This window comes from Loxodonta africana, chromosome 24 (assembly GCF_030014295.1).
Source record: "Loxodonta africana isolate mLoxAfr1 chromosome 24, mLoxAfr1.hap2, whole genome shotgun sequence".
Classification (NCBI taxonomy): Eukaryota; Metazoa; Chordata; class Mammalia; order Proboscidea; family Elephantidae; genus Loxodonta; species Loxodonta africana.
Window position 1 is genome coordinate 43481701 of NC_087365.1, and position 15998 is coordinate 43497698.

Below are 15998 nucleotides of genomic sequence, written 5' to 3' on the forward strand. Positions count from 1 at the left end.
GGTATGGTCATGGTTTTAGGGTTAGGAAGGAAATGTGTTTATCTTTTAGAGGTGTACCTTGAAGTATTTAGAGATGAATTCTCGCCATGTCTATAATTTTCTTTAGAATAAAATTTTCTTTAGAATAGTTTAGCAAAAATATTTTTTAAGATGAAGCAAATATGGCAACACTGTTAACAACTGCTAAATCCAGTTAATGGGCATATGGGTTTTCATTACACCAGTCTCTCTGTTTTATGTATGTCTAATTTGTTTCCATAATAAAAAGTCAAAAAGGAGGAAGATTTTATGCCAAAGTGCGAATTTCTAGCTTCTCTTGAGAAATCAAGAGACTTGCAGCTGCTAGGTCCGCGTTCCTGCAGGACAACCATTAGCTGGAGTTACAAAGCAGCAGCCCCTTTCTCAGGAGTATGCCAAGGCCAAGTCTCCGTGGTTCCACCACCCGCTACTGACTGGGACACAGGCCTGACACTGCCCAGCCCTAGTAGGTATTTTAGTTCGAAACTTAGGCTCCTGCTCTTTAACCTGGCCTTCAAAGTCCATCCCCACCTGGCCCCAGCCTGCCTTCCCAGCCCCATCTCTAATCGCTTTCCTCACCCACTCTAGCTCTCTCAAAGTTTCACCTCTCCAAAAATACACCACACACATTCCTACCTCCATGCCTTTGCACATCCTAGTTCCTGTACCTGGAATGACCCTTCCCTCTCTCTTCTCCACCTGGCAAGCTGGAGAAGCTCACCTGCGGAGAGCTTTCCCAGACCACTTGAGGACGGTTAGTTGCTCTTTAGCTTTAGGCTCTCACTGCTCCCAGCTCAGTCCTCCCTCTAATCTACCCCTCATTGTGTTGAATCCTGTTTGTCTTGGCCAGTAGGCTGTGAGTCCGCGGAGGATGCTGACCATGCTGATCCATCACTGGGTTCCCAGTGCCCCAGTGCAAACCTGGTACAGCACAAGTGCTAATAAAATTTTATGGAAGAAAATCAACCAAAGGTCAGATCATGGTTAAGAACATTCTAGAACCAAGTCACCTGGCTTAGACTCCTAGCTCTGCCACTACTCACCTATATGACTTTGTTTAAGACACATAACTCTCTGTGCCTCAATCTCCTCATCTGTAAAATGAGGATAATAGTACCTCATAGAATAGTTTTCAGGGTTATATAAGTTAATATACGTAAGGTACTTAGAATTGTGCCTGGCTCCCAGAAAGAAACACTATATGCATGTTTGTTAAATAAAAATTAAATAAGCAGGCTCAAACATGGGTAATTACCAAGATCCTCCCTTAGGCCTGATCCCCCTGGGTGGCCTGCACACTTCAGTGGGCTGGAAATGAATGTGCAGTATGAAGTCACGGCCCGAAATAACACCAAATTCATTCTTGTCAGTCAAGAAAAAAACCTCCGTTAGGTGCCGATATGTCTTTCACACCTCTCTATCTCTTGCCAAAGTCTCTTTTTAACAAAAAGAGAACAGGCTTCAGGCTCAGCACCTTTGGCCAACAGCAGTTTGACCTCATGCTTGAATACTATTGTTCTGTTTTCAGGGTATATTTTAGTGGCTACATCCCAAGATACATCCCAAGATATTGGTTGCTGATTTATGATAGTGTTATAGGTTCGATTGTGTCCCCCAAAAATGTGTGTCAACTTGGCTAGGATATGATACCCAGTATTGTGTGGTTGTCTACCATTTAGTGATCTGATGTGATTATCCTATGTGTTATAAATCCTAACCTCTATGATGTTAATGAGGCAGGATTAGAGGCAGTTATGTTAATGAGGCAGGACTCAATCTACAGGATTAGGTTGTGTCTCGAGTCAATCTCCTTTGAGATATAAAAGAGAGAAGTGAGCGGAGAGGTAGGAGGACCTCATGCCACCAAAACTGAAGAACCAAGAAGGGAGCGTGTCTTTTGGACCCAGGGTCCCTGCACTGGGAAGCTCCTAGACCAGAGGAAGATTGATGACAAGGATCTTCCCCCAGAGCCAACAGAAAGAGAAAGCCTTCCTCTGGAGCTGGCACCCTGAATTTGGACTTTTAGCCTCCTAGACTGTGAGAGAATAAACTTCTGTTTGTTAAAGCCATCCCCTTGTGGTATTTCTGTTACAGCAGCACTAGATGACTAAGACACAATAGTGATTAGAAAGTTTTCCTCTTCAATAAATGTATTTTTAAGTAAGTTAATTTAAAGATAGAGAGAGGCAAAGTAAGAAAGTTAGTAGAGGTGGGGCGTGGACGTAGTAAAGACTGGGATAGTGACACGAGGAAGATGAAAGTTTGCAACACAGCTGTGGAGACTGAGAGAAGACAGGGCCTTCCCTCAGGTGATTTCATTCTCTGAGGAGACTTCCAGGTCAGTAGGGAATCATATAAAATTCATAATAACAGCTTACACTTCCTTGCTTGCCTCCGAAGCACCAGGTACTTTATATGGTCTATTTCTTTCACTCTCTACAACAATACTTTGAGGGAAGAATTACTATCATTCCCATTTGACTGAAGAGAAAAGTGAGGCCCAGAGAGGTGAGGTAGCTTGCCTAACGTCTAGCAAGAAGCTGAACCCAGATTGAAATGCGGGTCCATCCAATGCCACAACCGAGGCTCTTAGCCACTGCACCATATGGGCTCCTGCTCACCAGAGAATTGTAGGTCCCAGCAAATCGTAAAGCCAGTTCTAACCCTAGTGCTCAACTTTCAAGTTTTCAGGGCCAGCCTGGGAGGAGATGGGGTGGGGTTAGGGATGTGGAAGATAGAGCAGTTCAGAGGTCCCTGTCTTCAGGGCCACACTGATGATACCCTGGTACCAGATTGAGGAGAAGAATACTGGACAATGGTAAGAGCCGCTAACATTTATTAAACACTTCCTGCTTGCCAGTCCTGTATTGAGTGCTGTGTATATAGCCTCTGATTTAACCCTTGTGAAAATACTCCAAGGTATAAAAAAAAACAAACCAAACCCACTGCTGTCAAGTCAATTCTGACTAAAAGCGATCCTATAGCACAGAGTAGAACTGCCCCATGGGGTTTCCAAGCCTGAAAACTTTATGGAAGCTGACTACCACATCTTTCTCCTGAGGAGCGGCTGGTGGGTTTCAACCACCGACCTTTTGCTTAGCAGCTGAGCACTTTAACCACTGGCCACCAGGGCTCCTTTTTCTCCTTTTAGAGATAAAGGAATTAAGGACTGGAGAGAAGATGAGATACAGCAAGGGAGAGACAGAGCCAAAGCCCCCACTCTTAACCACTCACTGTGCTCCTTCCAAAAGGGAACCATATATGAGGGCGTTGGCGTGACAACCAGAAAAGTTTAGGCGCCTCCTCAAACATCCCAGCTTCCCTCCATTGCCCAGTATCCATGACCTTAAAAGGCATTACAAAAAGAGCTCTTGGCCACAAAATCAGAAGACATGAGTCTAGTTTCCCCTCAATCACTTAGTGGCTGTGCATACATCTTTGCGTCTTTCTGTACCTCAGTTTCCCCATTTGGTGTGTGAAGGGGTTGAACTGACCCCAAGGGCCCTGCATGGGGTTTAGAGCAGCACTATCCAAGAGAAATATAATGTGAGTCACATATGTAACTTTAAATTTCCTAGGGGCTACACTCAAAAAAGTAAAAAGAAACAGGCTACATTAATTTTAATAATATATTTTTTCTAACCCAGCTATCTAAAATATAATCATTTCAACATGTAATTAATGTAAAAACTAATAGGTTACTTACATATTTTTTCACGAGTCTTCAAAATCCAGTGTGTGTTTTACACAGCACGTCTCAATTCAGACTAGACACATTGTAAGTGCCCAAGAGCCACATGTGACTACCATATTGGATAGTGTGGGTGTAGAATATTTTTCTAACCATAGCTCATTTAGGGAGGTGAGACTTCTCAGTTTTCTCCCTTCCCCCTGCGAAAGATGTTCTGGTCCTAGGCTCTGAGCTGCCAAGTCCACACAGGCCTGGGGCAAGAGCCTGGAAGATAAAATGGAGAGAATCCCCAAGCCCACCTAGGGGTGAGGATGGGGTGGCCACTGGGAATGTTTCCTGTGTCTCTCCAGCCAGCTTGCTCACCAAAGCCTTGGGGACAGGGACAGGGGAAGAGTCTCTGAGGAAGACAGCCACAGTCTGCTTCTCCTCCTAGCTCAAAGATTCCCTTAATTGGAAATTCAGCCTCTGCACAAAACTGAGCCAGGCAGCTACCGCTCCCCCACATGACACCAGCCCCAGGGGCACACAGGATAAACAGGAGAAAGCCAAATCTCCCCTGGGCTCCCCTCTCAAGTAGAGGAAGCTGGACACCAACTTCTCACTCTAGAGGCCTGGTTCCAGGTGTGGGCCCAGCAGTCTTCTCCGTGGGAGTGCAGCCTTGGCAGAAAGGGCAGGGAGGGTGAGGGAAGCATGGGGGCAGAGAAAGGCAAGATTTTGCTCCCCAAATTCTCACTGTGGTAGCATAGGGGAATCTTTCCTCCTCTCCAAGGTCCCATTTCCTCACCTTTGGAAAAGAAGGTTAGATGATGACAATGCTTGATTTACTGCTGGCTGCTCTGCCAGGCATTTTACAAGCATTAGCTCATCCACTCCTCACAGCAACCCTATGAAGAAACGAGACCCAAGGTCCAGAGTGGTGAAGCAACTTGGGCAAGATCACACAGCTATTCAGTAGAATAGCCAGAGTCTGATTCATGGTCCTCCAAATCAAGAGCCCGAGCTCTTACCCACCCCACTCTGCTGTGTCCCAGAGTGGCTCAGGACAGTCTGGTTTATGCCTGTTGTAACTATATATAAACAAAAAAACAAATAAAAAAATCAAATCAAACCCGTTACCATCGAGTCAATTCCAACTCACAGCAACCCCATGTGTTAGAGCAGAACTGCTCCTTAGGGTATTCTTGGCTGTAATCTTTATCAAAGCAGATTGTTAGCCATTCTTCTGCAGCCCCACTGGGTGGGTTCGAATCGTCAACCTTTAGGTTAGTAGTTGAGTGCAAAATGCAGCACCTAGGGATCTCTGCAAGGAGCCCTGATGGCACCATAGTTAAAGCACTTGACTGCTAACCAAAAGGTTGGCGGTTCAAAAACACCAGCGGTTCTCAGAAGAAAGATGTGGCAGTCTGCTTCAGTAAAGATTGTTGTTGTTGTTCTTAGGTGCCGTTGAGTCTGTTCCGACTCATAGCGACCCTCTGCACAACAGAACGAAACACTGCCCAGTCCTGCGCCATCCCCACAATCGTTGCTATGCTTGAGCCCACAGTTGCAGCCACTGTGTCACTCCACCTCATTGAGGGTCTTCCTCTTTTCCGTTGACCCCTGCACTCTGCCAAGCATTATGTCCTTCTCCAGAGACTGATCCCTCCTGACAACATGTCCAAAGTACGGAAGATGCAGTCTCGCCATCCTTGCCTCTAAGGAGCATTCTGGCCGTACTTCTTCCAAGACAGATTTGTTCGTTCTTTTGGCAGTCCATGCTATATTCAATATTCTTCGCCAACACCACAATTTAAAGACGTCAACTCTTCTTTGGTCTCCCTTATCCATTGTCCAGCTTTCACATGCATGTGATGTGACTGAAAATACCATGGCTTGGGTCAGGTGCACCTTAGTCCTCAGGGTGACACCTTTGCTCTTCTACACTTTGAAGACGTCCTTTGCAGCAGATTTGCCCAATGCAATGCGTCTTTTGATTTCTTGACTGCTGCTTCCATGGCTGTTGATTGTGGATCCAAGTAAAATGAAATCCTTGACGACTTCAATCTTTTCTCCGTTTATCATGATGTTGCTCACTGGTCCAGCGGTGAGGATTTTTGTTTTCTTTAGGTTGAGGTGGAATCCATACTGAAGACCCTATGGGAATCGACTGGACAGCAGTGGGGGTGGAGGGACCTATGTAACATTTTAAATAATTACTTCAAGTTAACTACATACACTTGACATGATTATTTAAAATCCACTTGACCTAATTATTTTAAATGTTCTCTTTGTAAGAAGGGACAAATCTTCCTTACAGAAGAATTCCAAACAGTACAAGGATGTGTGTAAGGAGTCGCATTCGTTGCGGTAGTTATGAAAGTCCCCGAGAATCCTGAGTTAACGAATACCAAATCAACTTCAGTCACCCTCAGCTGGAAATTTTTCACGGTTCTATAACTGCCTGTGAGAGTGGCATGATTATTTTTTAGCGCACAGGCTGGTTCGAGAATACAGAATCCACAAATAATGAGCAGCAACTGTATATGTAGGTGCGCCCCCATCCAAAATGTGGAGCTTAATTCCCCACCCGCCCCCCTCGAGTACAGGCTGGACTTACTGCCTCGATTCCACAGAACACTATATAGAAAGGAGACAATAACAGTTTAACTATACAGCAGAGGACCATGGCAGACACCACCTTATCCAAGTGGACAAGGCCAGCATTGCCAAGGATAAATCATGGTGATACCATGTGCCCCCTGACAGGATGAGAAGGGCATGCCACCTCTGTGGTCTTCTTCTCCCAAATCCACAACTCCAGTCCAATTATGAGAAAAACATCAGACAAGCTCAAATTGAGGAACATTCTACAAAACACCTGACCAATTCTCCTCAAGACCATCAGGATAATGAAAAACAAGGAAAGAATGAGAAACCATCCCAGACCAGAAGAGACTAGGGAGGCATGATGACTACTTGCATGGGGTGTCCCGGATGGGATTCTGGAACAGAAAGAGGACATTAATGGAAAAACTAGTGAAATTCAAATAAAATCTAGAGTTTAGTTAACAGTACCTACCAGTGTTGGTTTTGCCAAACGTATTGCAGTTAAGTAACAAGTTAACTTTAGAGGAAGCTAGGCAAGCAGTATATGGGAGCTCTCTGTATTATCTTTGCAAGCTATCTGTAAATCTAAAATTATTCTAAAATAAAAGGTTTCATTTTTTAAATAGTGCCTCCTTTTACTCATGAAAGTGTCCAGGTTTGAAAAATAAATTATATGGTTACCCTGGTCAAAAGCCTGGCCCTGCCCCTAACCAAGAAGTCTTAAAGGAAATCACTTATGCCTTCTCTCTCTCCTTTTCACCCAATGATACTAACTGCTCACACGTTAATGGGAATTTAAAGTTTAGAGATAACTGGATGCGCTGATTAGAGCTTTGGAGTCAGAAACCTAGGGGATGAATCCCTAGTTCTCCCATTTGCTAGCCAGGTGGTTTTGGGCATGTTATATTCCTTCTCTGGGTCTCAGTTTCCACATCTATAAAATAAGTTCACTGAGGGCGACAATGACTACTAATATTTTTTGAGCCCTTGCTAGGCACTCAGCACTGTAGTGAATGCTGTCATGCGCCACCCAGGTTCCTCTTTAGGACTAAGGACTAATCCCCCCAGCTGCTCAGAGTCCTGAGGGCTGTCAGCCCTCTCCAGGGATTACCCTTGGCTGCAGAGAGCCGACCAGCCCCAGGTCATGCCTCTTTCCTGGAGGGTAGCCTGCATTCGATGCAGAGAGTAGAAAGATCCAGCCCCCTCACCTTGAATTGGGACATCTTTGAAGGGCCATCTCCATTCCAAGCTCCCCTTGTGGTCACCTGAGACCTTCGTGGAGACTGCATCACAGCTGAGCGTCTCCCTCTGCCCAGCCCTGCATCCTTAACTCCCCGACAAGTACTGATCCTGAGAATGCTCCCCACAAACTCTTTGCATGCTAACCTCCATCTCAGAGTCTGCTTCCCAGGGAACTGGGAAGACAATGAACCATTAGACCTGCACTATCTTTCTTAACCCTCAGAACAACCTCACTTTTATAGGTGAAACAATCGAGGCTTAGAGAAGAAAACTGATTTGCCCAAGGCCATACAACTAACAAATAGTGGCATCTCAGATGGGGAAACTGGAGTTCAGACAGACAACTGATTCGCCCAGGTCACTGAATTAAGAGTCGCAACCAACTCTACAGCAATGGGTTTGGTTTTGATTTAGAGCTGGGATTAGAAGCCCTGGTGGCGCAGTGGTTAAACTCTTGGTTGCTAACTGAAAGGCCGGTGGTTTGAATCCACCAGTCAGTCATTACATGGAAGAAAGATGTGGCAATCTGCTTCTGCAAAGATTTACAGCCTTGGAAACCCTATGGGGCAGTTCTACCTTGTCCTATAGGGCTGCTAGGAGTCGGAATCAGCTCAGCTGCAGGAGGCTTGATTTGGTTTGGTCTTTTGGCTCTAAGTCTTTTTACTTCTGAAGACCACGTGCCACAGTCCCCAGGCCAGGCCATTTAGGACACCAACAAGATTGCTATAGGCACTGGGACAGGCAAGTGCCTTTCAGCACCATCTTGACACACCTGCTGCCATCCCTCTAGCTCACTGCAAACCTAGGTTTCCTCATTTGCAAAATGGGACTAATAAAAAGACCTACAACAAAAGGATTTTCTACAGGTTAAATGAGTTAACACGTGTAAAGACCTCAGAACAGTGACTGGGACCAAAACTAAAACCCACTGCTGTTGACTCGATTTCGAATCACAGCGACCCTACAGGACAGAGTAGAACTGCCCCATAGGGTTTCCAAGGAGTGGCTGGTGGATTCAAACTGCTGACCTTTTGGCTAGCAGCCATAGATTGTCGTAGCTCTTAACCACTGCGCCACCAGGGCCCCTTATAAGTGGTAGCTTAAAAACGAATCACATAAGCAAAGTGAAGTTGCAACTGGACACGTTCCAAGGAGATGTCTATACAGTTGAGTGAGAGTCTGCCTGTGACAGGGGACTGGACCTCGTCAGCTATCCAAGGAAGCCAGGTTTGACCTCAGCTCTGAAGAAGAAGTAGGAGTTAAGTGGGCAGCAAGAGGAAGGAAGAGCAGTCCAGGCAGAGGAAACGACATGAACAAAAGGCCTCTCACAGCAGGAACTAAAGAAGGACAGATAAAAGGCTAGGGTGCCTAGCACAGAGGCAATCCAGGTCCAGAGCAAGAATGGTAGCAGATAAGGCTAGGCAGGACAGAAGAAGCCAGATGATAAAGGACCACTCTCTAACTGGATGATGTGTGGCAAGTCACCCTACCTCTCTGAACCTCAATTATCTCATCTGCAAAATGGAAATAAAATCAGTACCTGTAAGGTTGTAAAGGGGACTAATGAGTCAATACTTGTAAAGCACTTGAAATAGCATCCTGCAAATGGGCAAAGGACTTGAATAGGCATTTCACCAAAGAGGACATTCAAATAGGCATCACACACACGAAAAGATCCTCGGCGTCACTAGCCATCAGAGAGATGCAAACCAATACCATTTCACTCCCATTAGGATGGCTAAAAAAAAGGAAATAACGAATGTTGGTGAGGATGTGGGGATATTGGAACCTTTATTCATTATTGATGGGAATGCAAAATGGTACAGCCATTGTAGAAAACAGTGTGGTGCTCCCTCAAAATACTAAAAATAAAATTACCACGTGACGCAGCAGTTCTACTCCTAGTATACAACCAAAAGACCTGACAGCAGAGACTCAGAGACTTGTACACCAGTGTTCACTGTAGCGCTATTCACAGTAGCCAAAAGGTAGAAACAATCTAAATGCTCATTAACAGATGAACGGATAAATAAAATGTGGTACATACATACAATGGAATACTACTCAGCAAGTAGAAGAAATGGTGCCTTTTTTTCTAAATTTTATTTACTTTGTTGTTCTCGTTGAAAATACACAGTAAAACATACACAGATTCAACAATTTCTACATGCACAACTTAATGACACTGATTACATTCCTCAAGTTGTACAACCATTCTCACCCTCCTTTTCTGTGTTGTTCCTCCCTCATTAACATAAACTCACTGCCCTGTAAGGTTTCTGTCTAATCTTTCGAGTTGCTGTTGTCAATTTGATCCCATGTACATAGTTCTTAAAAGAGCACAATACTCAAGGCAGACATTTTTTACTAGTTAAGCTAAACTATTTGGTTTTAGGAAGACTTCAGGGGATATTTTTGGTTTAAGGTTTAAAGATTGTCTCAGGGTAATAGTTTTAGGGGTTCATCCAGCCCCCTTGGCTCCAGAAAGTCTGGAATCCATGAGAATTTGAAATTCTCTTCTGCGTTTTCCCCCTTTTGATCAGGACTCTTCTATAGAATCTTTGATCAAAATGTTCAGTAACGGTAGCTGGGCACCATCCAGTTCTTTTGGTCTCAGGGCAAAGGAGGCAGTTGTTCATGGAGGCAGTTAGCCACACATCACATATCCTCCTCCTGTTCCTGACTCACTCCTCCTTCCTCTGTTGCTCCAGGCACATAGAGACCAATTGTCCTGCCTTGGGTGGCCCCTTGCAAGCCTTTAAGACCCCAGGCACTACACAGTGAACTAGGAGACAGTACAGAAGCACTAAACACATTATTAGGCCAATTAACTGGGATGGCCCATGGAACCATGACCCTAAGCCTCCAAACCAAGAAAACAAATCCCATGAGGTGTTTATGTATGTAGTCTCAGCAACTACTCTTTTTTTGCTGTTGTCCTAAATATATCTATCACACGACTTTTGCCAGTTCAACTTTTTACAGGTTGAATTGACGGCAACTACAAATAACTGGCTGTGTAACGTACCCTTAATCAATGCAATTTTTTCATCACCATTGACCCCCCTTTTCCTTCTCCCTACCACCCCTGGTAACCACTAATAAACTTTGGTCTCTATACATTTGCCTTTTCTTGTTTTTTTATATAAGTAAGGTCATACAATATTTGTCCTTTTGTGAGTGGCTTATTTCAATCAGCATAGTGTCTTCAAGCTCCACCCATATCATAGCATGTATCAAGACTTCATTTCTCCTATTGGCTGAGTAGTATTCCGTTGAATGTATGTACCACATTTTGTTTATTCATTCATCTGTTGATGGGCATTCAGGCTGTTTCCACCTCTTGGCTATTGTGAATAGTGCTGCAATGAACATTGGCATACAGGTCTCTGTTCGAGTCTACCTTCAAGTCTTCTGGGTATATACTTAGGAGCGGAATTGCTGGGTCACATGGTAGTTCTATTTTTAGTTTTTTGAGGAACCACCATATTGTTGTAACAACACCTATACTGTTTTACATTTCCACCACCAGCAATAGATAAGGGTTCTAATTTCCACACAGTCTCACCAACACTTGTAATTTTCTTTCTTTTTTTAACCCATTCTTACCTTTTCTTACCCATTCAAGTAGGAGTGAAATGGTATCTCATTGTGGTTTTGATTTGGCTCTCTGATGGGTAATGACACTGAGCATCTTTTCATGTGTTTGGTGGTCACCTGAATGGCCTCTTTGGTGAAATGTTTATTCAAATTTTTTTCCCATTTTATGATTGGGTTGTCTTTTTGTTGTTAAGTTGTCAAAGTTTTCTATACATCTTAGTTATTAAATTCTTGTAGGATATATGGTTTCCAAAGATATCCTGTCAGTCAGTAGCTCGTCTTTTCACTTTTTTGGTGAAGGCTTTTGATGAACAATTTTTATGAGGTCCCATTTATTTATTTTGTCTTTTGCTGTTTGCGCTTCTGTTATGTTAGGTAATCCATTGTTGGAAGCTAGGCCTGACAGCATTGCCCCTTCTTGTTCTTCTGGAAATTTTATGGTTTTAATTTGCACATTTAGGTCATTTTTAATTTGTTTTTGTGTATGGTATGAGGCATGGATCCTGTTTCATTTTCCTGTATGTCGAAATTCAATTTTCCCAGTACCATTTATTGAAGACTCTTCTTTCCCCGTGGAATGGATTTAGCACCCTTGTCAACAATCAATTGAAGGTAGATGTGTGGGCTTATTTCTGGACTTTCAATCTGATTCCTTTGATCTGTATATCTATTGTTATATTAGATCAAGGCCATTTTGATTACTATAGCCGTAGGATATGTTTTAAAATCAGGAAGTGTGAGTCCTCCTACTTTGTTCTTCTCTTTCAACATTGTTTCAGCTATTTAGGCCTCTTGCCATTCCATATAAAGTTGACGATTGGTTTTTCTATTTCTGTAAAGAAGGCTACTGGAATATTGATTGGAATTGCATTGAATCTATAGTTCACTATAGATTCAATACATAGAGTCACCATAGTTCACAACTATAGCATTGACATCTTACCAACATTAAGTCTTTGAATCAATGAACATGGAACACCTTTCCATTTAAGTCTTCTTTAATCTCTTTCAGCAGTGTTTTATACTTTTTATTGTGTAAGTCCTTTACATCCCTGGTTAGATTCAATCCTACATAATTTATTCTCTTAGGTGCTATTGTAAATATAATTGTTTCCCTAATTTCCCTTTCAGATTTCTCATTGCTGGTGTATAGAGAGCCCTGGTGTTACAGCAGTTAAGAACTCAGCTGCTAGCCAAACGGTCAGCAGTTTGAATCCACCAGCTGCTCTTGGAAACCCTATGGGGCAGCTCTACTCTGTCCTGCAGGGTTGCTATGAGTCAGAATTGACTCAACAGCAATGGGTTTGGTGTACTCTGCAACTTTGCTAAATTCTTCTATTAGTTCTAGAAGTTTTCTTATGGATTCTTTGGGATTTTCTATATACATAAATGAAGTCTTGATACATGCTACAATATGGATGGAGCTTGAAGACATTATGCTGAGTGAAATAAGTCAGTCTCAAAAGGACAAATATTGTATGACCTCACTTATATAAAAAGACAAGAAAGACAAATGTATAGAGACCAAAGTTTATTAGTGGTTACTAGGGGCAGGAAGAAGGGGAAAGAAGGGTTAACAGTGATAGAAAAATCACACAGATTAAGAGTAGGGTTACACAGCTGATTATTGTAATTGCTGTCAATAAGTCATACGCCTATAAAAAGCTGAACTGGCAAAAGTTGTGTGATAGATATATTTATAACAGTGACAAAGAAAAAAAAAGTAGCTGCTGAGGTTCCTTATATACAACCAAAAACTTCACAGGATTTGTTTCCTTGGTTTGGAGGCTTAGGGTCATGGTTCCATGGGCCATCCCAGTTAATTGGCCTAATGATGTGTTTAGTGCTTCTGTACTGTCTCCTAGTTCACTGTGTAGTGCCTGGGGTCTTAAAAGCTTGCAAGGGGCCACCCAAGGCAGGACAATTGGTCTCTACGTGCCTGGAGCAACAGAGGAAGGAGGAGTGAGTCAGGAACAGGAGGAGGATATGTGATGTGTGGCTAACTGCCTCCATGAACAACTGCCTCCTTTGCCCTGAGACCAAAAGAACTGGATGGTGCCCAGCTACCGCTACTGAACATTTTGATCAAAGATTCTATAGAAGAGTCCTGATCAAAAGGGGGAAAACGCAGAAGAGAATTTCAAATTCTCATGGACTCCAGACTTTCTGGAGCCAAGGGGGCTGGATGAACCCCTAAAACTATTACCCTGAGACAATCTTTAAACCTTAAACCAAAAATATCCCCTGAAGTCTTCCTAAAACCAAATAGTTTAGCTTAACTAGTAAAAAATGCCTGCCTTGAGTATTGTGCTCTTTTAAGAACTATGTACATGGGATCAAATTGACAATAGTAACTCGAAAGATTAGACAGGAACTTAGGGGGCAGTAAGTTTATATTAATGAGGAGGAACATCTCAGGAGAGGAGGGTAAGAATCAGGGGAGGGTTATCCAATAGGCAAGGTAAGCACAGTGCTTACCTTACTTACCAGATGGTCTGTGTGAACAATTTCACATCAAAGATTCTGTTTCTAGGTATGGCTGGCATTTTCTCTCTCCCAACCCCACACACCTTCCTACAGAATCAAAGCCTCTTTCAAATTTGCAACCCATGACCGGGGCAGATGACCCAGTAAGCAAGGGAAGTATGGACTTACTTGTGCTTACTTACTAATCTGTAATGAACAATTTCACATGGGTTTCACCACATCTTTGAAAGATTCTATAGAAGACTCCTGATCAAAAGGGGGAAAATGCAGAACAGAATTTCAAATATTCATGGACTCTAGACTTTCTGGAGCCAAGAGAGCTGGATGAACCCCTGAAACTATTGCCCTGAGATAATCTTTAAAACTTAAACCAAAAAATATTCCTGAAATCTTAAAACCAAACAGTAGTTTAGCTTAACTAATAAAAAATATCTTTGATGGGGTAAAACCCATGTGAAATTGTTCACTACAGATGATCTGGTAAGCAAAGTAAGCATCTTGCTTACTTTGCTTACCAGATAATCTGCCCCTGGTGAGAATGGTTGCACAACTCAAAGAATGTAATCAATGAATTGTACATGCAGAAATGGTTGAACGGGTGTGTTTTGTTCTGCATATTCTGAACCACAAAATTAAAAAAAATAGCACCATGCATTTTTTTTTATAAATGCTTTTTTTTTTTTTTTTCACAAAAACATTAGAGCTTTAACTGAAGTACAATGAGAAAACAGAGGAGTTTGAATACGTACGGGGCGGGGTGCTGCGTGGATGGGAGGGTGGTTGAATGCACTATTGGTTAGATGAGTGGGGTGGTTGAGTGGCTGGAAGAGTGAATGGACTGTTGGTTGGAGATATAATAGGTGATATAGGTGGTTGATGGATGGGTGGTTGGATGATTGGGTGGGTGGGTGACAGTGGATGTTTCAGTGGATAGAAGTATAGTTGGGCGATAGGAGTAGTTGGGTAAATGGAGGTGACTGGATAAATGGGTGGGTGCCAGGATAGGAGCAGGTGAGTGAATGTGGGTGATTGGTAGATGAGGGAATGGTGAGTGGTTGGATGGATATCTGGGTGGTTGGATGGCTTAGGAATGGATGGCTGGATGAGAAAAAAGATGGAAAGATGATTGTTTAAATGGGGGTAGATGGCCAGGTGGATGGATAGTTGTTCAGGCGGATATTAGAAAGCTTGGACAAAGGAATGGTTAGGTGAATGGAAGGTTTGGGTGGATGGGGAGTAGTTGGATGGATGTAAAGGTGGGCAGGTGATCAGGTGGCACCAGAGCCTGAAGTGCCTCCAGTTAACGTCCTAAAGGTCATGGAGAGCCTCTGACCATCAAAGAAGCAGAAACAGGCTCAGAGATAGGACCTCCTAGGTTGCCTGCCCCAGGACCCTTTCCCCAAATGGGGACCCCCCGATCTGCCCCCATCTGCCCCCACGCGGGGTCCTACCTGGAGGCTGCGATCTCTGCCTTCTGGCGCGCTATTGCGGCTGCGCGCTGGGCGCCCTCCACACTGTGGTCCACTTTCTGGCGGACCTTGTTGCTCTTCAGCGGCAGCACGCGGCGCTTAGTGCCCTTGACCAGCACGTTGTAGCGGTACTTGCCCTCCTCGCGGTGGCCATCGGGCAGCGTGGTGCAGCCGTAGCCGTGGCGCAGGTTGTCCAGCCACTCGCCTTCGTAGCGGAGGCCGCTAGAGCGCTCGCTGACGCCGAAGCCCGAGCGCTTGTCATTCTTCCACTCGCCCATGTAGCTCTCGGTGGTAGTGGCGTCGATGTCGGCCTCGAAGGGCGCGGCCTCGTCGGCGCCCTCGGCACCCTCGCCCAGGCTAGCGGTGGAGGCGGCGTCGCTGGCGCCTGAGCTGAGGTCGCTCTTGAGGAAGCTGACGCGGCTGCGTTGACTGCCCACCGACGTGCGCGACTCGGCGCGCCGCAGCTTGCCCAGTAGGGCGCCCCGCTGAAAGAGGCCGCCGCCCTTGGGTGCCCGGGCGGCCGCCTCGGCGTTGGCCAGGAGGCTGAGCGCGAAGCCGCTGCGCGGGATGGCGGGCAAGGGCAGCGTCGGGCCGTCCGAGGCCGGCGAGGTGGGCGAGTCCGGGGCCACCGTGCCGTTGCTGTGCTCGCTGCGCAGGGACGACAGGGATGTGCGCAGCGGCGAACGCACCACCACGGCCATCCCGTAGGGCACGCTTTGGCGCACGCCGTAGCCATGGCGCATGCCGTTGGTGAACTGGCCTTGGTAAGTCCCTGCGGGCGAAGGGAGGGTGAGTTAGTGGGATGGCACCATGGGGTCCCTGCGTGTGCACGGTAACTTGAGTGTGCAAGGGCAGAGCAAGGCCGGGTGGGGCTGAGAGAGGGAGCAGTCCATCTGAGGGCCAAA

General features: G+C 44.8%; 1 protein-coding gene across 1 annotated transcript in view; it reads right to left on the reverse strand.

The window, feature by feature from the left end:
* JPH2 (junctophilin 2) overlaps positions 1 to 15998 on the reverse strand; it is a 90985-nt gene that overhangs the window by 36132 nt on the left and 38855 nt on the right. The window contains exon 2 of the mRNA XM_023550265.2: positions 15076 to 15865. Coding sequence (XP_023406033.2) covers positions 15076 to 15865 — 790 coding nt within the window. The remainder of the gene's footprint in view (positions 1 to 15075; positions 15866 to 15998) is intronic.